Source organism: Zootoca vivipara, chromosome Z1, assembly GCF_965207765.1.
Source record: "Zootoca vivipara chromosome Z1, rZooViv2.hap1.1, whole genome shotgun sequence".
Taxonomy (NCBI): Eukaryota; Metazoa; Chordata; class Lepidosauria; order Squamata; family Lacertidae; genus Zootoca; species Zootoca vivipara.
This window is the reverse complement of record NC_142583.1, coordinates 40,106,937-40,129,179: the sequence shown is the minus strand read 5'-3', so window position 1 is coordinate 40,129,179 and position 22,243 is coordinate 40,106,937. Positions and strand designations below refer to the sequence as shown.

The window sequence follows — 22,243 nt, the reverse complement described above, 5'->3', positions numbered from 1 at the left end:
GCCTATTGCCTGAAACCCTGAAGAGCTGTTGCTGATCTATATCAACCGCATTGAGCCAGATGGACCAGTGGTCAGACTCGGGTATCAGACGGCTTAAGGATCAAAGCTTCTCACAAGGAATCCAGGGATTTGTAGGTAGGCGAGGTAATACAGCTCCCTGTCCCCTTCTCACATAATAACAGTTCCCACAGGTCACTTCAGGAGTGGGATTAATAGTTAATCTGATTTAAGTCTGTGGTGTGGCTCTGACCACAGACATTTCTGTGATATATTCTGGCATGTAGTCAGTGTTATTACTTCATGCAAAAGGGAACGGTTTGTCCTCTCTTTGGAAACAAACAAGTTGCATGCTTTGCTGCGCTGGTGTTTTGCAATTTACATACACCATTTTGGGGTCATGTGATTTCCCCAGATGTGTTAAGAAGCTAGAACCATAATCAGTAACCAGATTGCGCCTCTGGCTCACCTGACGTCTTCCTTGCTATTTTTAGGGGATGACTCAGTCGCTCTGTATTACAGCCACTGAGAATCTCTGTAGACTGATAGCAAAAGCTTTATGTCAAGTGCTGCTAAAGCCCAGCAGAATACTGGAGCACTTAGATAAAACCAATTGGCACTGTTGCTAGGAAGACACAGAGACTTTGTTTGCCTTTCTTTTCCTAGAGAAAGAGCTCAAATAGGCAAAGGGAATATCAAACAGGAATAAAACCCTTATGATGAGAATAAAGGCAGAGCCAGTGCCATTTCACTAGGGGCTTCTTAATGCCCCTTAATGCTCCACATGACTTGTGCAAACAGACACAGACATGTATTTGAATGTCATTTTGCTTTCAGACAGGAACAAAGTATAGCATTCCAGGTCTTTTATTTGTTTTAAATTAGCTTTATTTAGTTGGCAAATAATGTTGCCTTGCCAAACTTCTTCCACTGTCTTGTGGCGCATTCGTTCCTGCTCTTTCTGTATGAGGCTCCTATTTCTCTGTCCTTTCACCTTTCTCTCCAATGTGGCTTGCCTAGAGCCAGTTCTTATGGAGCAGAGGTGACTTCCCACACCAGTTCTGCCTCCTCTCCTGTGATCTCTTGTGTTCAGACATTTCACACTTAGTGGTGCCATGTGCTCCCAAGGGCCATCTGGTGCCCACTAAGTCCAGGCAGGGCCTTTAGCGTGGTGGCACCTGGTCCTTTGGAATGCACTTCCAATGAAACCAGTCAGGCACCTGCAGCATTTGTTTTTAGCTGCCTGCTTAAAATTTCTCTGTTCATCTGGGTTTTTACTGAAGAGTGATCTAGGAATTGTTGTAGAAAATGGATTTCAAGTTCTGATTTCTTGTAAAGAGTGCCCTCCCCACTTCACATTTGCTGGGCTGGTGGTATGAAAGAGAACAAGAAATGTACTGGTAGCACCTGAATAAAGATTCACGGTCATGGAATGAGAACAGATTAATACAATGCAATGTGCCAGTGAGGTCCAGGGTAGGGCCATCTACTTATAGGGGAGATGGGAAGAAAGAGGTAGAGACCAATAAATGCTAATAAGCTAAAACATAGTTGAAGGGACATTGCATTTGTGCTAGGCCTGAACTAAAAATCACTGCCCCCAATCCGGCACCCTATTTGGGGGTGGCCAATCCAGTGCCCGGTTTTAGGAACTGTGATCTCACTCTGAAAGGTTTTTGGGGGGCTGGCATGAGGAAGATTGCTTACCTTGACTGCTTCCTCTCCACCTCTCTTTTAAAATACCATCCTCCTTTCCAAAAGAATCCATATTACCATAATTAGTGGAGAAACACTGCAAAAATATCTCCGCTTAACAAGGAAGCTGTATGTTTTGCTTATTCTGGAGGCAGACCTGCGTCTGGCTATTGCTGCTTTGCCCCAGAATCCTAGCTGTAACCTGATACCTGCAGTTCCTAACTACCCTGACTGTTGCTATCTTTGAGTAGGATTCAATCACATGCCTGCAAATTCAGGTTGTGCAATTAAAGTTGATTTGGAGCTCTTGCTCAACACCCCAATCACGCCACAGACTTTTCTTTTCTTTTTTTGCTGTAAGGAAAGTGACAGAAAAATGCACCGGAAAAGTGGGATAACAATTGGTTGATGCAATGTCTTCTTACACCCCCACAGACAAATCAGAATGACTCAAAGGGAAAAGGCTTGCCACTGCCGTTTTAAGCCCACACCCCTCCCAGCAGGACAAAGCAACCTGTCCCTTCAGTACACCCATAGGCCTTTCATAATCCCTGCTCCTGGACAAACCACAGAGAAATGTGTACAGCCCTGGTGCATATACCAGCTAAGACAGGTGTGGAGGGGCTTCTTCTAAGACCTCCTGGACAGTAGTGTTGCTAGGGGGGCAGAGTACCCTGGGTGGCACTTACCTTGGGGTGGCCTGCCAGAGCCCAAGGTGATGAACTGAGAGGGACATAGTTCCGGCAGAGCCCCCTGCCCCAGCTGGCCGCTCCCCTATGGGCAGCTCGCCCTGCCCCCAGCAGCTTGCTCTGCCACTGCTCCTGGAGGGATTTGGAATGTGGCAGGGAAATGCATTGAAAACTGTGAGATAAAGGAATGATTAACGAGGAAGCATGTAAACGCCCTGCAAGCAAATCAGGATGAATGCTCATTGTCATATAAACCACCCTGTAAGCAAATGAGAAAAGATGCTCAATCATGACCAGGCGTAGCCTAAAAACGGAATAAACTTTGCCCAAGCACAGCATGATGAATGCTCAATGAACAGGTCCTCTGAAGGGGATGCAGAGCGACCAGTGGCAAGGACAGCAGTTCCCATTCCATTCCAAGCATGCCCAGAAGCCACTATTTTGCCACCAGGAATACAATGAGATGATAAAGATGGGCTAAACTTCAGAGAGGGATTTGGTTTGATTCACAGTTGATGGATCTTTTCCCAGCAGGGTAAGCGCCAGAGCTCAGTGGTAGAGCATCTCGTTTGCATACAGTAGGTCCCGGGTTTGTTCCATGACATCGCTAGGTAGGGTTGTGAAAGACCCTTGCCCCAAATCCTGGAGAGCGACTGCTGAGTAATTGAAAGACAGTACTGAACTTGATGCACGCAGATGGCGCTGTGGTCTAAACCACAGAGCATAGGGCTTGCCAATCAGAAGGTCGGCGGTTTGAATCCCTGCGACGGGGTGAGCTCCCGTTGCTCGGTCCCAGCTCCTGCCCACCTAGCAGTTCAAAAGCACATCAAAGTGCAAGTAGATAAATAGGTACCACTCCGGCGGGAAGGTAAACGGCGTTTCCGTGCGCTGCTCTGGTTCGCCAGAAGCGGCTTAGTCATGCTGGCCACATGACCCAGAAGCTGCACACTGGCTCCTTCGGCCAGTAAAGCAAGATGAGCGCCGCAACCCTGAGTCGTCCGCGACTGGACCTAATGGTCAGGGGTCCCTTTACCTTTACTGAACTTTATAAGCACCTCTAAACATAGAGACACTTACCTGAGAGTAAACATGCACAGTATTGTGATGCATTGGGAGCAATTGTTTATAGAGCACCTATGATATAGTTAATAATAATAATTAATAGTAGCCTGCCCATCTGACTGAGTTTCCCCAGCCACTCTGTTTTGAGATGCATGGAATAAAACAGATTTGATAAATGATTTGCATCAGCCACTAGATGGCACTAGCAAACCTGAATAAATTCAAGTGGTACAATGCAAAATTGTGATTTTGTGTGAGATAAGTTAAGTAACAGCAACTTGTTCAAGGCCATCCAGTGGGCTTCTGGGCCTGGTAGAGATTTGAATTAGGGTCTCCCTGGGCTAACACTGTTGGAGATTCATTCCCCGTGTTTGCTGTCATGGGATTGTTGTCTATCACATGATAGTATATGTTTTCATTCCACAGTGGGAAGTGACGAAGACAGGATTTTTGTGTTACTGTGTTTTAAAGTGGGACTGTTGTCCTTTGTTCTTTCTCTTTGCTGTCTGATGCTAGAGAGAGGGAGCCATGTTGCAGTGCTCCGTGTGTGTGCTCCGTGTGTGTTTACATGTAAATAAAAGTAGATTAGCCAAATGCTGTGCTACTGAGTTTTGTTGCGCAAAGTGTGAAGAGTCTGCAGATCCCTAGGTGTGCTGATGTCTCCAAGGCATCAGTCGCCGTGATGTTCGGGTTGGAGAAAGCTTTTGAAGCTCCCGAACGATCGACCAGGAGGGAGGGAACATGCCAGTCGGGCATGTGTCTCTGCCAGGGTCCTACTTGCGAGTAGGAGATCCTAACAAACACTACACCATACTTGGTTTGTACAGCCAATTGACCTTGGCACAGTGCAACATAGGTTCACGTGAAAAGTGGCTGGTTACTAACCTTGGTACGGTAATAAGACTCATTAGCTGCTAACCATAGGTGTATTTTTCAGGGAATGTCTTACTCATGATGCTGATCAACTCTAGTACAGAACTATGGTAAAGGTAAAGGGACCCCTGACCATTAGGTCCAGTCGTGACTGACTCTGGGGTAGCTGCGCTCATCTCACGTTATTGGCCGAGGGAGCCGGCCTACAGCTTCCAGGTCATGTGGCCAGCATGACAAAGCCGCTTCTGGCGAACCAGAGCAGCACACAGAAACGCTGTTTACCTTCCCGCTGTAGCTATTTATCTACTTGCACTTTGACATGCTTTCGAACTGACCGTAGTGGACAGCAAATAAAGAGACCTGGTCTGAAACTGGATAATACACCCTCATTAGAGAAGATGTAATTTGTGTGGCTGGTTAGGTATACAATAGGTATTCAACTAAGTTTTATTCGGAGTAGTTGCATTTAAATTAATGGACCTAATTTAGTCATGGCCATTAACGTCAATGGGTCTACTCTGAGTAAATCTTAGTTGAATAGCACTCTATGCTTCTACTGAGCAGATTTATTCTGTGCTTGAGGCAAGCTCCTTCTACAAAACAAGCATCTAATCCTGGCTTTAATCAGCTAATTAATTGAATCTGTTTAGGTGGAAAGGGAAATGTTTAGGATATTGCCTAAATAATTTAAACTGGATGCTTCGTAACTCAGAATGATGATGGTGGGGATAGATTGGAAAGGCAATAGAATTTGGTTTACCATACAGTATTTTCTTCTAGTTCTGCATGTTTCTTGCTCATCTTTCTTAATAATGATGGAAAAGGCTCTCAGTGGAATATAAATCATTGTGTCTATGTGTTCACTAAAGCAATTTTGAATCTCTACCATAAGCTTTGTTCCCCTGGGCCATACTTTGTGCTGCAGTGATCACGCTAGACTGAGATTAACTTCTTCTTTGTCTATATTCCTTGTATCAATTTGAAATCCACATGAATCTGCTTTCCTTTTGAGTGTAGCTTGACTATTTAACATACATTTCAGGAAAATCCTACCATTATCTGAAAGGTATGAATGCCCCCTACTGGTAATTTTAATAATAACAGCTGGGTTGCAAACCTATACTGTACCCTGTCCATTGAATTCAAATGAACCCCAAATCTCAAGGCAAATTGGGGGCATCTTTGGGAGACTTGGGGCTTGACAAAGGTGAAGTGGGCTCTCTACAAGTCAGGCCACACAAATCAAAATGCTTTGTGGCATGTTGGCAACCAATACATGAAAAATACTATAGACAAATATCTGCTAAAAGTAAAATAAATGTCTCTAAGTCTACCATGGAGGGAAGGAAGAACAAACACTGGAGCCAGGTAGGGGGAGAGAGAATATTCTCTTGGGACTGACAGGTCAAACTTGTAGTCAGATAGGATAATTTTATCTACAGAGTGAATCCTTTTTTAGTTCTTACCTTCCCAAAATAAACTTTAATGGTGACTAGCACAAAAGCCTCTGAACAAATTTGTTTGCAATTTGCCAGGGTTGTTACTCAGGGGCACCTCTCTCATGCATACAAATATCAGACTAATTTCAGGCAAAATACTAGGGGAGATTAAGTGATTCCTTTTATTTCCCTGTGTGGGAAAACAACTGCTGCCATATTTCTGAAATTTGGCAGGATTCATCCTCTCAGAAGAGGTAAACTTCCCTGCAAATTTCATCAAATTCCACCCCCAAATAATAAGAAATATATTGTCAGGAACGAGCTGGCAGTAATTCACACTGTTCAAATTGGAGTTGACTTTATTAGCAAGATGATTATCTGCACTGACTTGGTGAGGTGTTGTGCCAAATGAGCCCAGCAGCTCATCCCTGGTTGCAGGGACCAACAGTCCCTGCCTTCCCACAGCTGTCTAAAGTTCCTCCCTCATTTCCAGGGCTTTCCCCAAGCAATTGTAGACTGCACCTGCATGAAGCCACCTTCTTCTCTGCTCTTTTCATGCCTCTTCTGGTTCTGGGAAGCTGGGGGGGGGAATCTTGTTGCAGCGGCAGGGGGAGAAACCCCTGACTCTCCATCAGCTGACTTCTCTCTGCTTCTTGGCCTCTCTCCTCCTCCCTTCAATTCTGGGGTAGATACCTGCTCTTTTCTGATCATTATTAGGCCTGCATAGCATGAAAAGGGCCAATTTAAACTTGAAACCTGCATGTATGTTGTGTAGATAAGTATTTCTGTTGACCAAAGGATAATATATTTTAGGGAAATGAAGTATTTAAATTTTATGGAATTCAAATTGCAATACAATAAAGTACAATATAAGAAATAAAGGAAACAATAAAAACGCAATTAAGAATCAATATTAATATGTAATGCAGGCACACTGTGGACCACTTGAATGAAGTTTATGGACCACTGATGGTCTGTGGACCACAGTTTGGGAACGCAAAATTTAGATGCAGGATTGTGAGCAAGAGTGTAACTTTTAGATGTTCATTCAGAGACCAAGTGCAGGAGAAATTCCTATTCAGGCATCACAGTGTTTTGTGTATTTGACTTGCTTGGCTGCTTTTGCATATAGAACCATCTGGTTTCATGCATTTTTAACTAGAATGGTGTTTGCTTCACCATATTCCACCAGGTCTTGGTGCTGGGCTGTTTTCATCTATTGAACTGTTTGGAGGGCATATCAGTTGCTTACGAAAACAACCTGTGTACCAGGTTCTGTTTCATTTGCTAGTGTTGGTTCAGGATTAAAAAACCTAACTGAGTAAAGTGCACTAGACTATGCTTATGTTAAAGTCTATGCATGTTTACAAAGAGACTGTTCAAGTGTGTTTTAAAGATGGGGCAGCCAGCTGAAAAAAACTTCAATGCTGCTTCTGTTCCTTGGGTAGTTGCTAGATGAGGACATTTCAACAGATGCAGCTTACAATGCAAACTACACCTGCTGAAAATCCCTATTCTACGCAACTATTAAAAGTATAGGAGCAGCCCTGCCTTCTTTTTTCACCTGACCAACCCTTTTGCTTAGGGTTGCAGCTGTTCAAATGTCTCTCTGTATACATGGCTCTGCGTATGGAAAGTGCAGACATGAAGAGCAAAACTCTGCTTACATATCATTTTACACAATTGCAATAAGCTATATTGTTCCTGGAGCTGAGTTTCCCAGCCAATTGGGGGCTCTCACTCTTGGTTTCTCAAACCCAGATAGCTGTGCCAATGTGCTTTCACCATCTGAACAGTTTTAAAAATACAGCTAGCATGCATCAGTGAGTGGGAGAACTTCTTTAAGTCCTGAACCAGAATCTCTCTCTGCAGTCAGCAGCAGATATTTTAATAAGTTAGTGTCAGGCTCTTTCCATCCAGCTCTGTCCAGAGCTGAGCTTCAATAAAATTAAAGTAAGGATTGTATCATTTGAGTCTTTACCCCAAAACTGGCAGAGCTTTCCGGTAGAAGCCGAGCAGGGGTAGTTTAATTTTCAAAAAGCTGTTCCTTCATTCTAGACTTGGCAGTTCCTCCTTTTGTATTTATTTATAGATACTAATGCCATTCTCTTTCGCCCCTTCCAACGCTGCCCCCCCCAGCTTCAAAATGTACTCTTCAGATATTTGAGACCATTCCCTCCCTTAAGATCTATAATATCAATGACAGCTGTGTTGTGTGTGCAGATCACATAGCAACGTGGTCCAGCTGCCTGCCAGAAACGCTGGCGCTGGCTTCTCCCATGACCATATTTTAAATGTATGTGAAGAACAAAAGGCAATGAGGAGAGAGGAAAGGGAAGCTGTAGGAACAACTGCAAGAACCAGCCATGGCTTATAATACTCAAGTGATTTATTTCTTTTGAAAAAGCCAGACAACTCTCGGGTTTATTTCCGTGGTAACTTGCTTCCATTCTTGGAACCAAAATGCTAAGCCCAGCTAAGGAGGGGAAGCCTCTTGTATCACCAAGTGGCCAACACGTTTGGGAGACATCCCAGCATCATTGGCAGAAACATCTGGAAATGTGTGTTTCCTGTTTCTGATTCACTGTGTGCTTCCCAGTCACATGAATAACTGTAGCTGAATTGCCTTTAACACCAGGCTGTGGGTGGTCACAAGACTTAGCTTGGTCCTGACTTTGACTAGGAGTGAGGAACCTTTTTCCTATTGAAACCCCCATAAACTCCAGAAGACTTGAGTTTGTTCTACGTAGTCTACCCAGTTCTCTACTGTTCACATGATGCAGAAGAGGATGTGATCCCCAGATGTTGTGGCCCCATTCTGGAGATCAAGAGTGAGCCCACAATATCTAGAGCACTGCCTGTTCCCACCATTGTTCTAAGGAAGGGCAAACATTCATCTTGTGGCCTTTTCACTTTATGCAGACTTAAGAACATAACAAGGACCTGCTGGATCAGGCCAATGGCCCCTCTGGTCGCGCATCCTGTTCTCACAATGGCCAACCTGTGGGGAAATTTCATGGCACAGAAGTGACTGTCCAATTGCATTGTCCCAGGGAGGAAATAAAGTTGCTGAGCTCTAATACAATAGCAAATGTAGAAAATATAATTGTTTAATCCCCTTTCCTTGCTACCACATTAATGCCTCTTCTGGCAGATTCATAGATGCTCTAATTTGAGACAAAGGAAAATCAAATGTTCCTGCATGTGGGTAAATGAAAGCACCTACACTTGAAAATTCAACTAAAAGGCTTGCGGCTGAATCATGTCAGGTTGGAACCCATTTTTCCCTGTGAATAATATATATATTTTCTATGTGGGGGAAAAATAATTTTGCACATGTATTTCTAAAAAAAAAAGGCTGAAATCTTGCCATCTGTGTTAAATAAAAGAGACCGAGGAGTAATAGGCACCAAATGGCACTGCTTGTAGCTACTGAGCCAAAGAATTTCAAGATTCCAGTAATGGAAATGCAGGGTATGCAAGAAATTGTGCTCATTTTGCAATGCTATTTGTATTGTTACAGTGGCATTCATTTAATTTTCTTTCTTTCTATAATGCTACCACGAGGGATATTGACAATAGGACAGATAACTTTGGGGGCTGCCTTTCTTCAGGGCATTTATAAGAGGCAAGCTAGGGTTGCATTGAAACCTGTCCTCCAATTCCTATTTTTTCTTTACCTGTGAAAGAGGCTTCTGTTTTTCTACCTTACACAAGGCACTTGAAAATTTCTTTATGATTTTGATGGGTGTGCAGTTTGGATACTGATGCACGTGTGTGATAGGAAGAAAACACACACACACACACACACACATGCCTATCAAATTTCTCCAGTGTTCTCTCCAGCCTTCCCGGCTGCTTGTTCTTTCTGATCTGAAAAAGGCCAGTGGGTGAAGTTTACATCATTATGTCTTCCCCTGGATTTTAATTGATTAATTCAATCAATTTTTTTTGTTAAAAAAACCCTGCCCCAATTTCTTAAAAAGCAAAAGTACTTTACACAGTACTTCTCTTCTGCACTTACCGTAGTTGAAAGCCTAGCTGAGGACACCAAGGGGTTTTCAGGAAGTGTGGGCACCTAGGAAGGCTGAAGTGTGCAGACAACCAGAGATACCATTTGTAAAATAAAAGAACTCTCAACAAGCAACACCTTGGCAACCTTCAAAGTAATTTTAGCACAACGAAAACATTGCCCCATGCAATAGACTTTTGCTGAAATTGTCTCACTTCTTTGACAGATACAATTTATTTTCTCATAGAGAATGGTTACTTAAAATGCAGAAATTTTTCGCACAGCACTGGGGGGAATTGTGACGGCAGCCACCACTCTTTTTTGGCCAGAATGCTCTAGAATTCCACAACTCCCATTACATTCTGGGATGAAAGTGGCAACAAAACTCAGCTCCTACTGCATCAGATTTGATAATGTAACATTCCATCCAAATAGGTAGTAGGAAGCAGGGAAAATATGAAAACTGAGCTGAACAGGCCTCGTTCAGTTCAATTTTTCATGCTGAGGAATAAACTCCCACCTCATGTGGACACTTTTGAGATTGCATTTGCACCAGCAGCTGGAGTGAACATTTGTGAGGTGGGTGCCTTTGGATTATTTTGTTTCTCTTCAGAATTCAACCTGGAGATCATTTGGAAAAGAAGCCTTTGTGCACTTGCCTAATACGTTTGTTAGGGAAAATGTAGGACACAAATCAGATCGTTTTTTATTAAAAAAGAAAGCTTGCAATAAAATTCCTCCAATTTCACAATCCTTTAACTTTTACAGTTGCAATATTTTACTAATACAGAATAACACAGTCTCACATATTTACACTATAGTCCTCTATATAACAAAAATAGCCATGTTGTACTACTAAATAATGTTTCTCCAATATCAACCTTAACATCTCCATATTTCCTCCCACAGCTGAGTCACTGTCTAAGCTGTAAAGGACAGTGAGGACACAATTAACCAAAGTAATGCTTTAAAAAAATAAAATAAAATATCAATATTTGTGCCACTTGATTTCAGGCAAATCCCTTTATATATGATAGTTGTCAGACTCCCACATTTTCCAAATGATATAAAGTGCATTGGAAGGGGAGGGTGGGATATATAAGGATGCATAATAAAGTAACAGCAACTTCACTAGCAGTTGAAATACATTTGCAATACTGTACAGAATGTGTCGTAAAATGAACTCTTCACAGAACTATTTCAGCGTCGCATAGGCAGACAATTCACAGCTGCCAAAATATGTTAAGATAAAAAAAAAGCCTATGCAAATGTCATTGGGTAATCTTGATGATTTCTGCCACACACATACCCTTCCTTTATAAGCTGCTTCAAGGTGAGATTTAGGTGGTGATGAATTGCTTCCACTGTCAAAGCAGGGATGTTTTGTTATGTATGCGAACATTATAGTGTTTAATGAACACTGTGAAAGTTAATTGAATTGAGCATCCAATTAAACTGAGCATCCAATTGGTTGCATTACTTATTTTAAAGGAACAAAATCATTTATTGAAATAACAATAATAAAAAGAAATAAACAGCTTGGCAAATGGAGGAACCGGCCTTGTGATAACACAGGGAGCCAGCCAATCAGTGGTGTACACAGTCAACTTCTGCTATAAACAGCAGAGTAGCTTGCATGTGTGAACACAACTGCTTTTCACAGCAGACTGATTGTTCAAACTATTTTTGTCTGACACATTCTAAATTCAGGGGGGAAATAGCAGGAGAATGAACTGTTTTTAAGAGTGTTCTACTGTAAAACACTGTTTTGGTAAGTAGAAATAATTTCAACATAACTGCATAAAAGGAGTATTTTTATTCATTTATCTACCTTTAAAAAAATATTGGCATTTGCTGGTATGGTGTGCATTCTGCTACATGACACAACAGGAGAGAACTTTGGAGCAATTACTGTAAACCAAATACTTTTAGCGTTATGGATGAATGTTATACCAAATGGACGTCTTGTTTTAGTTCAAAAACTACTTTAAATAAAAAATAAATATTTTCAGGAAATGGATGGAATGTATATTTTGACAAGTACAAAATCATTTTAAAATGCTCACGAGGTACAAGGAACATCTTTCTATAAAAATAACAGCCCTTCCCACCCCAACCCCTAGTTTACATTTCATTCTATTTATAAAATGGTATATAGCCTCAGGTTGCTTAACATGAAAACAGGAAGAAAAGGTGATACTATGTACATGTTAAAAAACACTTTTGATATTTCACATCTGTAATAACCATATACATATACATTCATGGCAAAGACATGTGTATCATCTGATGCCTTTAAAAATAGGCAGTATTTTAAAATTAGCAAATAAGGGGGAGGGGGCGATGACAGCATTCTCTTTCTTCTTTTAATTCCTTCTATGCTAGATAAAGTTTTGACCAGAAAGCAAAATATTTTTGAAGAGAAACGAGCGTAAGATGATGCTATATTACACTTTCGGCATCTACGATCCTTTTCCCGTCTCATTATTGTTATAGCCAAGCGGGTACATCCTTTCCCCACCCCCCATCTCGGCCACTAAAGAATTAACATTTCTACCAGTGACAGATTTCCAGCTGCTGGATCTATGAGAATTAAAAGTGAGCTTCTGGCAGCTAGAAGTCAGACAGCAGAGGGCGCTCTTCTACTTTGCTGTACAATGCATTAACAAACACCATCTGGTATGCAAAGACCCTCCTAGACTAGAAATTCTCTCATGTTGTTACTACTGCAGAACTATCAGTTAGTTTATGCAACTGTTTGTCAAAACAAAGAACCTAAGTTGCTTTGTATCAACTGCTCCAATTATTATATATATATTTTTTAAAAAACAACTTTACTAAAGCTCAGCCTTTCCTCAAATAACCCCTTGCTTTAATGGATTGCCTTCTGCCTACTTATAACAGGCCCGCTTGTAGATGCATGCATTCTTGAGAATAAGCCCTGCAGAATGCAGGTCTTTCTTTGCCAGGAGAAATGCATAGGGCTAGACTGCACACTCATGAAATACAGCCATCAGTCATATCTGCTTATGAAGGTATCCATGGTGTGCATTACATTTCCTGAACTGCCTGATCCTTTTGTATCTTTTAGGCTGGTTCCTCTTGTTCCCAAGAGAAGCCGTCCCACAGCTGATCAAAAATAGGGCTTCTTCTCCAGCAGCCTCAGGGTGGTACAGGAATAGCCCATGTATGGCTGCCGTAGACGGTGCCTGTTCTCAGGCCACCCCATGTGTTTCTTGGTAAAGGCACACTCTAGGTGACTGACCATGGCAGTGACACTGCTGTTAATGTCTGTGAGGTGGTTTCTATTGATAGCAGCGTAGAAATACTGGAGGAAGAAAGTTGAGGGCTTGAATTCTAATTGAACTCCTGGGCTAACAACTGGGCAAAACATCAGGTTGTTCACTGCCTTTATACTGTGCAATGCAAACATCTCTAGCCATATTCATATAGCAAGGTCTGGGAGGGAATACTGGAAGGTCAAAGTTAAAATGGTACCTATTCTTAACACTGGTGAAGACAATAGAGCTATACATTGGTAGAGAACCACGATCCTGGGCTCGGGGCATTTGATCAAAGGGGCAAAGATAATATGACTTTGGGGGAAGAGTTCTCACACTCAAATCTTGATGCAGCAACAGCTGAAGGAAAAGATCGCACCTCTCCTCAATCCATGCTCGAAAGCTGATTACACTGGCAGCTGAATCAGATCTCAATGCTGGGAGTGGGACAGAAGCTTCCACTGCACCTGAGAACAGCGGGTTGGCTTAGGAGGGGGAAGGGCAGGCCATGTGGAACAGGCACAGCACCTTGCCACATTTCCCTGTTCCTCAGCAGCTGTCTCACTCTGACTAATGATAGTTATTGGTCCTCCAGATATTGCTGAATTACAACTCCCATCATCCTTGGCCATTGAATACGCTTGCTAGGACTGATGAGAGTTGCAGTTCTGACAGAGGTTCCCCATACCTGCCATACAGCAAAGAGATTCAATGCAATTCATACTCCTCTGTTCACATGATGGCTATTGCCTCCTCCTAGGCATTCTGAGGCTAGAGCACATCTGGAAGGAGGAGGCACCCAAGCACCTTTGAGCTTCCTCCCGGCCTTCTATTTTCAGTCCTAATCAATCCATGCCATAGTTCCAGTCACTTACAAGGCTGGAATCTCTCTCTGAAATTTGACATGAATCCATTTTCCAAAAGAAACTTCTTTGGATACAAGGGTCTGAAAAAAACTCTGAAGTACAGGTGACATTTAATTGATTTTCTAGGACTATTTTGTTTTGTTTTTGCTATTTCCATATCAGTTTAAAGGCTATCATCCTCCAGTAAATAAAGGCCTGGTCTCTGTACTTTAATAACAAATTATCCCTGAAGGATCTCCCAAAGAAAGGGTGCAGAGCACATCCTTTGCATGCGGGAAGTTTCTAGGTTCAATTCCTAGGAAGACCAGGTAACAGGTAACTGAAATCACCTTTGCCTGAGACCCTGGACAGCCACTGCCATTCAAGAATAGTCTATAATGGGCCAGATAGACAAACAATCTGACCTGCTACAAGGCAGCTTCCTAAAGCAGAAGATGCATGTCAAAAGAACCAATGTTTCCAGAATTATGGTTTGTACTCGTTGTGGATTCTACATTTTTTTTGGCAGGGGGAAATGAGATGGATGAATATGTTGTTAATTGGGAGTTGGCCATTAGCCTTTTCCTCCCTGTCACTTCTGCATGGGCAACTAGGCAGAATAAGCTGAAAGGGTGGTGGTTTTGGTGAGGTGACACAACTCATGCTGTTCTGTCAACCGAGCATTAGTACTGTAGATGCAACAGTAACAACCTCCAATACCTGAAGTGACATAAAAGTGGTGCTGAAAGCTATCAGATAACACTGAAATTACAGAAGAGACAGGAGGAACAGAGGTAGGAAGATTCACCGTGACGAAGCCAGCTTTTGCCAGTGCAACTCTGGATGCATGGTAAGAGGTTATAATAATAATAATATAATAATAATTTATTATTTATACCCCGCCCATCTGACTGGGTTTCCCCAGCCACTCTGGGTGGCTTCCAACAGAATATTAAAATACAATAATCTAATAAACTTTAAAAGCTTCCCTAAACAGGGCTGCCTTCAGATGTCTTCTAAAAGTCTGGTAGTTGTTTTTCTCTTTGACATCTTGTGAGAGGGTGTTCCACAGGGCAGGTGCCACTACCAAGAAGGCCCTCTGCCTGGCTCCCTGTAACTTGGCTTCTCGTAGCGCGGAAACAGCCAGAAGGCCCTCGGCACGACCTCAGTGTCCGCGCAGAACGATGGGGTTGGAGTACAACTTACAGCACAGCTAGATGGATACATACTATTTGCGATCTTGCTATATTCATGCGAACCACATAGCAATATAGGCTCAAGAGGGGCTGCATGGAAAACCCACTTTAAAAGGTGGCTCCACTAGATTAGGACTGTGCTTTGCTTCTTTCTAACTGAATATGATATTCCTGACATGCCTCAGAAATAATAAATTGAAATTGAAGATGGACCTCCCCCTAAAACTCATCCCCAACCACACCGGAGCACAGGGAAATGTGAATTCCAGACCAGAGATGGCAAATGCTTCCATCTTAAGGCTCCTACATTTTTAACAGTTGGAAAAATTGAGTATGTTTTCACAGGTGCAGCTTTACAAAACCTGGTAGAGGTGTGATATAAGTTACACCTGCCAAAAATCTCTCTTCTCCATAACTACTGGAGGTATGAAAAGCCTAATTTGAAAGCTTGACCCTCTCAGTCTGAAGTTGGCCTGAAACAGCAATAAACATACCATAGGTCTCAATTTGTCCTCACACATTTGTTTTGGCTTAATTTAAATGAGATTATGAAAGAATAAGTAGAAGATGGCAGCTTTTTTTAAAAAAAAAAGGTGCCCACCTTCCCACACATAAGCCTTCAACATGATGAGGCAGGCATGATCTTTCAAAGTGATTTAAAGCTCACTGAAAGCAATGCTCTATATAGGGGAATTACAACAGCCCCATAGTAACACTTAGGGTTGCTTCAGATGCATAGCTGTCAAGTTCTCCCTTTTTAAAAGGGAAATTTCCTTACGCTGAATAGGCTTCCTCATGAGAAAAGGGAAAACTTTGCAGCTATGTTCAGATGGAACACCAAACCAAATTCATGGTGCTACATGAATAAGCCCCTTAGGCATGTATTCACCTTTCCTCAGGATAGACATTCAGCTCCTACCGCTGATAGCAAGGCTCCCCTCAGGAAATGAAGAGGGAGGTAGCCGCTGTAGCCATTTTGCCAGCCCCTGCAAAATCTAGCCACTGAGTGGGTGGGAGCATGTGAGCACAGGACCTGTTTGCAAAGTGCCAAACTATGGGCTGATGGTGTTATATCTGAACAATCCTTTTAGTACTACTCTAATGCAGGAATTCTAATAGATTCTGTTTCGATTGTATTTTTTTAAGCACAGGCTACAGTGCTAAGCCTATTTACCTACTGCAATTTAAATTATTGTTCATATTGTCAGGAGTAATAGCATACCCTTTTATGAAAGACAACAAGCTGAAAATTCCTCCTTAACACTTAAGTATTTTGATTGAAATATACAATTGCCCTCTGCATCAATAGCAAATCCCCTGAAACTACAGCACAATGCAAGATCTCTTGAGTCCCAGCGGTTTAATGGCAACCCTTTTCAACATCTGCAGTTGAAACTGACACTTAATTCGTTTTGGAATGTTTCCGGTTTCTATTACAATTCAAAAATATGACATGGGAAGAAGAGCCTCATCATTTTCTTTAACCCACTGAGGATCTACAACCAAGTTAGTTCAGAAGCCAAGGAGCAAGAGTTGACTTCCTTACCAGGAACAACAACAGAACATTTTGTGAGAGTATCTTCTCACACATGCCAGTAAAAGTGCCCCTGAGGCTCCTTCCCACTGTTTGCGCACACTAGTGAATTGCTTCAATGCAGGTCTGAATGTGCTAGTTTTTCATCTGACTAAAGGTTATGCAGGGAATAATCTCAGTCCTCATGTGCTTTTGCTGTCACCCATGAACACATGTCCTCTACCTGAATTGGATGACTGGCCCTTCATGTAGCAGAATGAGCACAGAGCTGTACATTTGGTGGAGTGTGTGCACATTCTTACCCCTATTGACTGAAAGGGACCTTGGAAATAGGAAGAGTTTTCACCTATGAACAGAGGAAGCAAGAGTGAACTAGAGGTGGTGGTAAAGGTGGCTATGCAAAAAATAGCCTCAGTCCATTTGTAACTTTCCTATTGTGACCAACATCACCTAGCTCCTTCCCCCACATTTCTAGTAATTTCTGTTCTCTTTTCCCCTTACCGCAAACAGTTTCAATGAACTTCAGTGCTCTGATGGCCAGTAGGAAATCTGAGTGAAATACCTCAGAAAAAGGAAAGTGAATCTCATTACATACCAATCATAGGGAAGACCATTAAGGAATGAGAATTGTAATGACAGAAAATATAGCAAATAGGCTGCAAGAACAGGCTGGCTTTTAATCCCATCATCAGCAGCATCTTCATCTTCTCTCACTTGGTATCATATGTGCAAGCCATGAAACTCTGAATGGGAACTAATAACATTAAGTAGCAAGTCACCAACTTCAGTAAATCCAGTCACCTACCTCCTGGCTGGGAGACCTGGAAGCACAGATTTCCCACTAAAACCACAATGAAAAGAAGCTTCAAACCAAGACCTCTGAAGCACCATTTCTTTCCAAAGCCATGTTTACCTCATTCACAAACCTGGTGACCCATAAAATTATTCAGATTTCTGGGCTGAGCTTTTGAAAAAGTGGGTGGTGGTGGTGGGGTGTTGAGAGGAAGAAAGACATGTCCATCCGAAACAAGCTATAAATAATCACCTTGGAGTGCCTTCTTCTGCTTAAGAAAAACAACAACAACCAGGGACTGAAGAAAGGTAGAAAACACATCAGCTTTCTTTTCAGTTACATCGTTATGAACCACCAAGAAGGTGAATAACTCTTCTGATCACCTTCAAGTGTCAGTGAAATGGACACACAGAGTTAATGATGAAATTGCATCCAAGCAGACACGTCTGTTGCTATTGCTTTTCATGACCATCCTAGAATGGAGTGTACTGGAGTTCACAAAACGTTCTGGACGTGTGTATGGTTATGTGTGTGTGTGTGTACATGTGTGAACGAGAATGCACGTGTACACCAGTGGTCCAAATCTGACAGAACTTAATTCTTTTCCTTCCCCTCCCCACTACTGCCCTTTAGTTTAGTGGAAGGGTTTTTTGATCTGCTTTTTCAGGATTTCACCTCTTCGCAGTCTTGGTCAGTAGAAAGCTCTACATCGGAGAGTCCAACCTCCATTGCCATGATCAACGAAATATCTGAATCGCTACTGACGGCTGGCTCCTGCTCACCTGAAATAAGAAAAGAATGTTAAAGCCAAATTCTCACGTCCCCCAAATTCCAACTTAGCTCCTACAATCTGATCTTAAATAAGAGAAGATGCCTTGTATTGAGCCAAGTACTGCCTATTTTAATTGGAAGAAGCTCTCATGGTCCAAGGCACTGAGTGGCCTTTCTTCTCCTCGCTGGTCTTTTGAGTGGGAAATATCTGGGATCTTCTACATGCAAAGTGTAGTGTCATACTTTGCAAGTAGCTGTGGCCACTTGCTCCTCTTTCGTGTATTCTTAACTGCATGTGTTTCTGTTCCCCCAAACCCTTGCTCAGTGGATGGATCTTGGGTAAGCAACCACCTTAGCCTCAGCTCTTTGTCTGCAGCATCTCAGGAGCCTTATGAAAACACAACGGGTTGGCAAGGCTTGCTACGTCTCCTGAACATAGTCTTCCGGTTAAGGACAGTTCCTCCCCTGGATTGTTTTGCCTTTCAATCTACTTCTCTAGAATTCCCCATTGCTCTGTTCTGTTTGTTCTCCATCTTCTGCAGTCTCATGCCTGGTTGAAGGGAAGTACTTCCATGAAAGGAACGTGCAATCTCTAGTTTTCCTACATGTATACAAATGCTAGGAAACTGAAACCACTTGTAACTTCCTGGTAAGTGTATATGGTGAAAAAACTCACAACGATGCATGCACAGGTTTATTTCTTTATTGCAATACTTAATGGCCCACATTTCTTTTGTGTAAAAGTGCCCTCGAGGAAATTAAAAATCATAACAAAAACAATACCAATAAAACCTATGGAGAAATAAAAGCAAAAAACAGGAAAAGTTCCATTAACAGACTGGCAAACCTATACCAAATTATCACAGAGTATCCTCTTGATGCATGATTAAGCAATTTTGTTTCTATCCAGTGCCAAAACACACAGAAAAAGGAAGACAACTGGATCACCCAAAGTTTTGAATTCCAAACTCTGGGTACCACAACCAAGGAGCCATTGTCCCTTATGCCACCAACCATACCTCAGATGTTGATGGAATACAAAGCAGGCTTTCCTGGAAGATCAATGTATGACACACACATCCATTGCACATAGGTATGTCTTCTGTGAGCAAATTGTGTTACTGTTATTTTTTTAAGGCTGTCTTGCATCTAAGCTTTTTAGATACATACTTCTTCCTATATTTTGCCCGCAAAACTTCTGAAGCAGAGGAGTAGCAGCTGCTTGAGTCAAGCAACAATGTATAAAATTGTTACCGTACAAAAACAGCTGGATTTCCTATTGGCTTTTCAACAGTAGCATATAAGAATGTTTATGTAATTTTGACTATTCTTCTTTTATAAATTTACATTTTAGGAATGAAAACTACAAAACTACAAAAGCCCATCTGGGCTTGAATTTTTTTTTTTTTAAAAAATGATCTAAAACTGAAGACCTACTAAATAAATCCACATTCAGCCAATACTGGGCTTGCAGAATTGTAGCTTCAGGATAACTATCCCAATTAGAGTTTTCAAAGCAGTTATGCATTTAAAGCTCCCTGAAATCTCTCCAGATTTCTGTAGCTTTGTCCTATAATAAAGGACTTGTGGTATAAATACCTCTTTGACATAACAATCACAACAGCAATTACAAAACACACTAGGTAAATCTGTCTTTAAAACACACACACACACACAAAAACTAGTTTCACGGGTAGAGGCACTGTGAAATTATCACTCCTGCATTTCTTACAAAACACCCAAGTCTTTGTGCAATTCATATATGCATATTCAGGTGTCCAGTACACAGAGAGATTCATGGAGTGTGGGATGTCAAATTTTTATCATCACCCTTCTGTAAAGACACGGTATCCTGCATTGCAAACATGCTTCTATGTTGATGGGGAAGACCAGAGACCAAGTAAGCCCCAAAGCGTCTGAAACTGCCCCTGATACATTGAGGCACACAGCCTGTCCAAATACTGTATACTCCAAATATGCCAAGTCTTTTTTGCTTCATCATCTTACATTCCACCAAGCTGAGACTATAAAATAGCTTTTAAATAGCAGGAAAGGGAGAAGACATATTTGATATCAACAATTTTTTTGAAACCCTTGAACCAGATGCCTGAAAGAAGTTTTGCAAAAAGGAAAGTTAGAAAAAGTAGAAGAAGAAGAGGAGGAGGAGGAGGAGGAGGAGTTTGGATTTGATACCCCGCTTTATCACTACCCGAAGGAGTCTCAAAGCGGCTAACATTCTCCTTTCCCTTCCTCCCCCACAACAAACACTCTGTGAGGTGAGTGAGGCTGAGAGACTTCAGAGAAGTGTGACTAGCCCAAGGTCACCCAGCAGCTGCATGTGGAGGAGCGGAGACGCAAACCCGGTTCACCAGATTACGAGACCACCGCTCTTAACCACTACAACACACTGGCTAGTTAGGGAAGTGATAATGTGGCGAGACTTAAAAGACTAAGTCCAGTTGAGCAACAGTCATTACCTCCACTGTCCCTTTCAAAAGCACTTTAGAAAACCCACCCAACTAACATTAAAAGAGCCTAACACTAAAACTGCATAGGCACAGTCCAACGCATATAGCAAATGACTGGGATATAAAGCTGTACAAAGCTATGGATGGAATATAATTAAAGACTGCAACTGTCTCTTCTGCTCCCTGTTGTGTTACCACTGAGCTACTATCTAGACATTAGCTTTGACAGGTGCTTTGAAAACTCATTAAAGGATTTTCCAATCCATCACTGAAGATGGATCAGTGATTGACAGAGGCTCTTAACCAACTAATTTCTAAGGAAGAAGCCCTAAGGAGAGGTGGCATTTTAAAGAAGCAAACAATGCAATAACCCAGTTGGCTTACAAAGGGAAAAGAATTATCACTGGGTGCATCCACTGGAGTTTTCAATGTGGAATGCCCTCTTTTTGTCCTGTAAAAAGTGAGTGAAAATTGTCATGACAGAAGAGGAGGGAATGCCCCCTCTGAAGCATGGGAAATCAGCAGAAGAACACTGCATGGGCAGTGTTAAAAACCCTCAGTGTAGTGCAATGGGAACCTCTTGCTCTGTTTGTGCTACTTGTTCCTGATACTTTTGCTACAACAGAGTGGCAAGCGCTGATGCATCTTACTGTTTAAGAGATGAGTATGTTTTTGTGTGCAGTCATTACATTGAAGAAGCGTTTGGAATCACTAGTACATCCATGCTCACTGCTTCTTCGTGATTTCTAAAGCCACCCCACCTTCCAGTTTCTGACAAATGGAAGATGTGCTTTTTGTACATCTGCTAAACAGGCACCTTATCTAGCAGGCTCAGTTTCAGCAGATACCTACTAGATGTTCGCTAGATACACAGACTGTCCCATTTACTCAGCATCCAGTGTGCTCCCACCAGTGGTTTGTGAAGCTCTGCACACATAACATCAGCCACAACCCACATCAGTCCTGCAGTTACTTGAGAAAAACTGTGTTTTGATGTTTTCTCCCAAACCAGCTTTGATCCAACTTGAAAACTTAAGCCATGTGAAGCCACTGCTGTGGTCAGGTGGAGGGCAGCTTGGAAAAAGATTCATCCATACTGATGTGTACAAAAATCCCAGTGTAGTGTAGTGTAGTGGTTAGAGTGCTGAACTAAAACCTGGGAAAGCAAAGTTCAAATCCCTTCTAAGTCATGAATGAAGCACACTGGATGACCTTGGGCCAGTCACTGCTTCTTAGCCTAACCTATCTCACAGGGTTGTTGTGGGGGTTAAATGTAGACCACCTTGAGCTGCTTGGAGAAAAGGTGGGATATAAATGCAATAAAATATAAAGGCTAAATAAATAAATGGCATGCATGCAAGTGCAATTTGAAACACAGCAGTGGGGAAATGATTGTTTTAAGTGGGTAATGTGTAAGAAATGCAGGGAGCATCCATAACGCGAAAGCAAGGGCTTGGGGAAACTGCAGAGCAAGAAAAAACCCCTAGGAGACATTTTGAAGGAAGGAAGAATATAGCAAGAATGATGGTTGCAGTGACTTTGTTCCTTAAAGAATATGATGTTCCTGAAGTACACATGGGCTAAAACT

General features: G+C 42.1%; 1 protein-coding gene across 1 annotated transcript in view; it reads right to left on the bottom strand.

Annotated features, from left to right (window-relative positions):
- Nucleotides 1-15,678: 15,678 nt before the first annotated feature.
- Nucleotides 15,679-22,243, bottom strand: part of RNF150 (ring finger protein 150) — an 86,135-nt gene continuing 79,570 nt past the window's right edge. Inside the window, exon 7 of the mRNA XM_035111684.3 lies at nucleotides 15,679-18,198. Within this exon, the coding sequence (XP_034967575.2) occupies nucleotides 18,080-18,198 (119 nt within the window). The 3' untranslated portion in view covers nucleotides 15,679-18,079. The remainder of the gene's footprint in view (nucleotides 18,199-22,243) is intronic.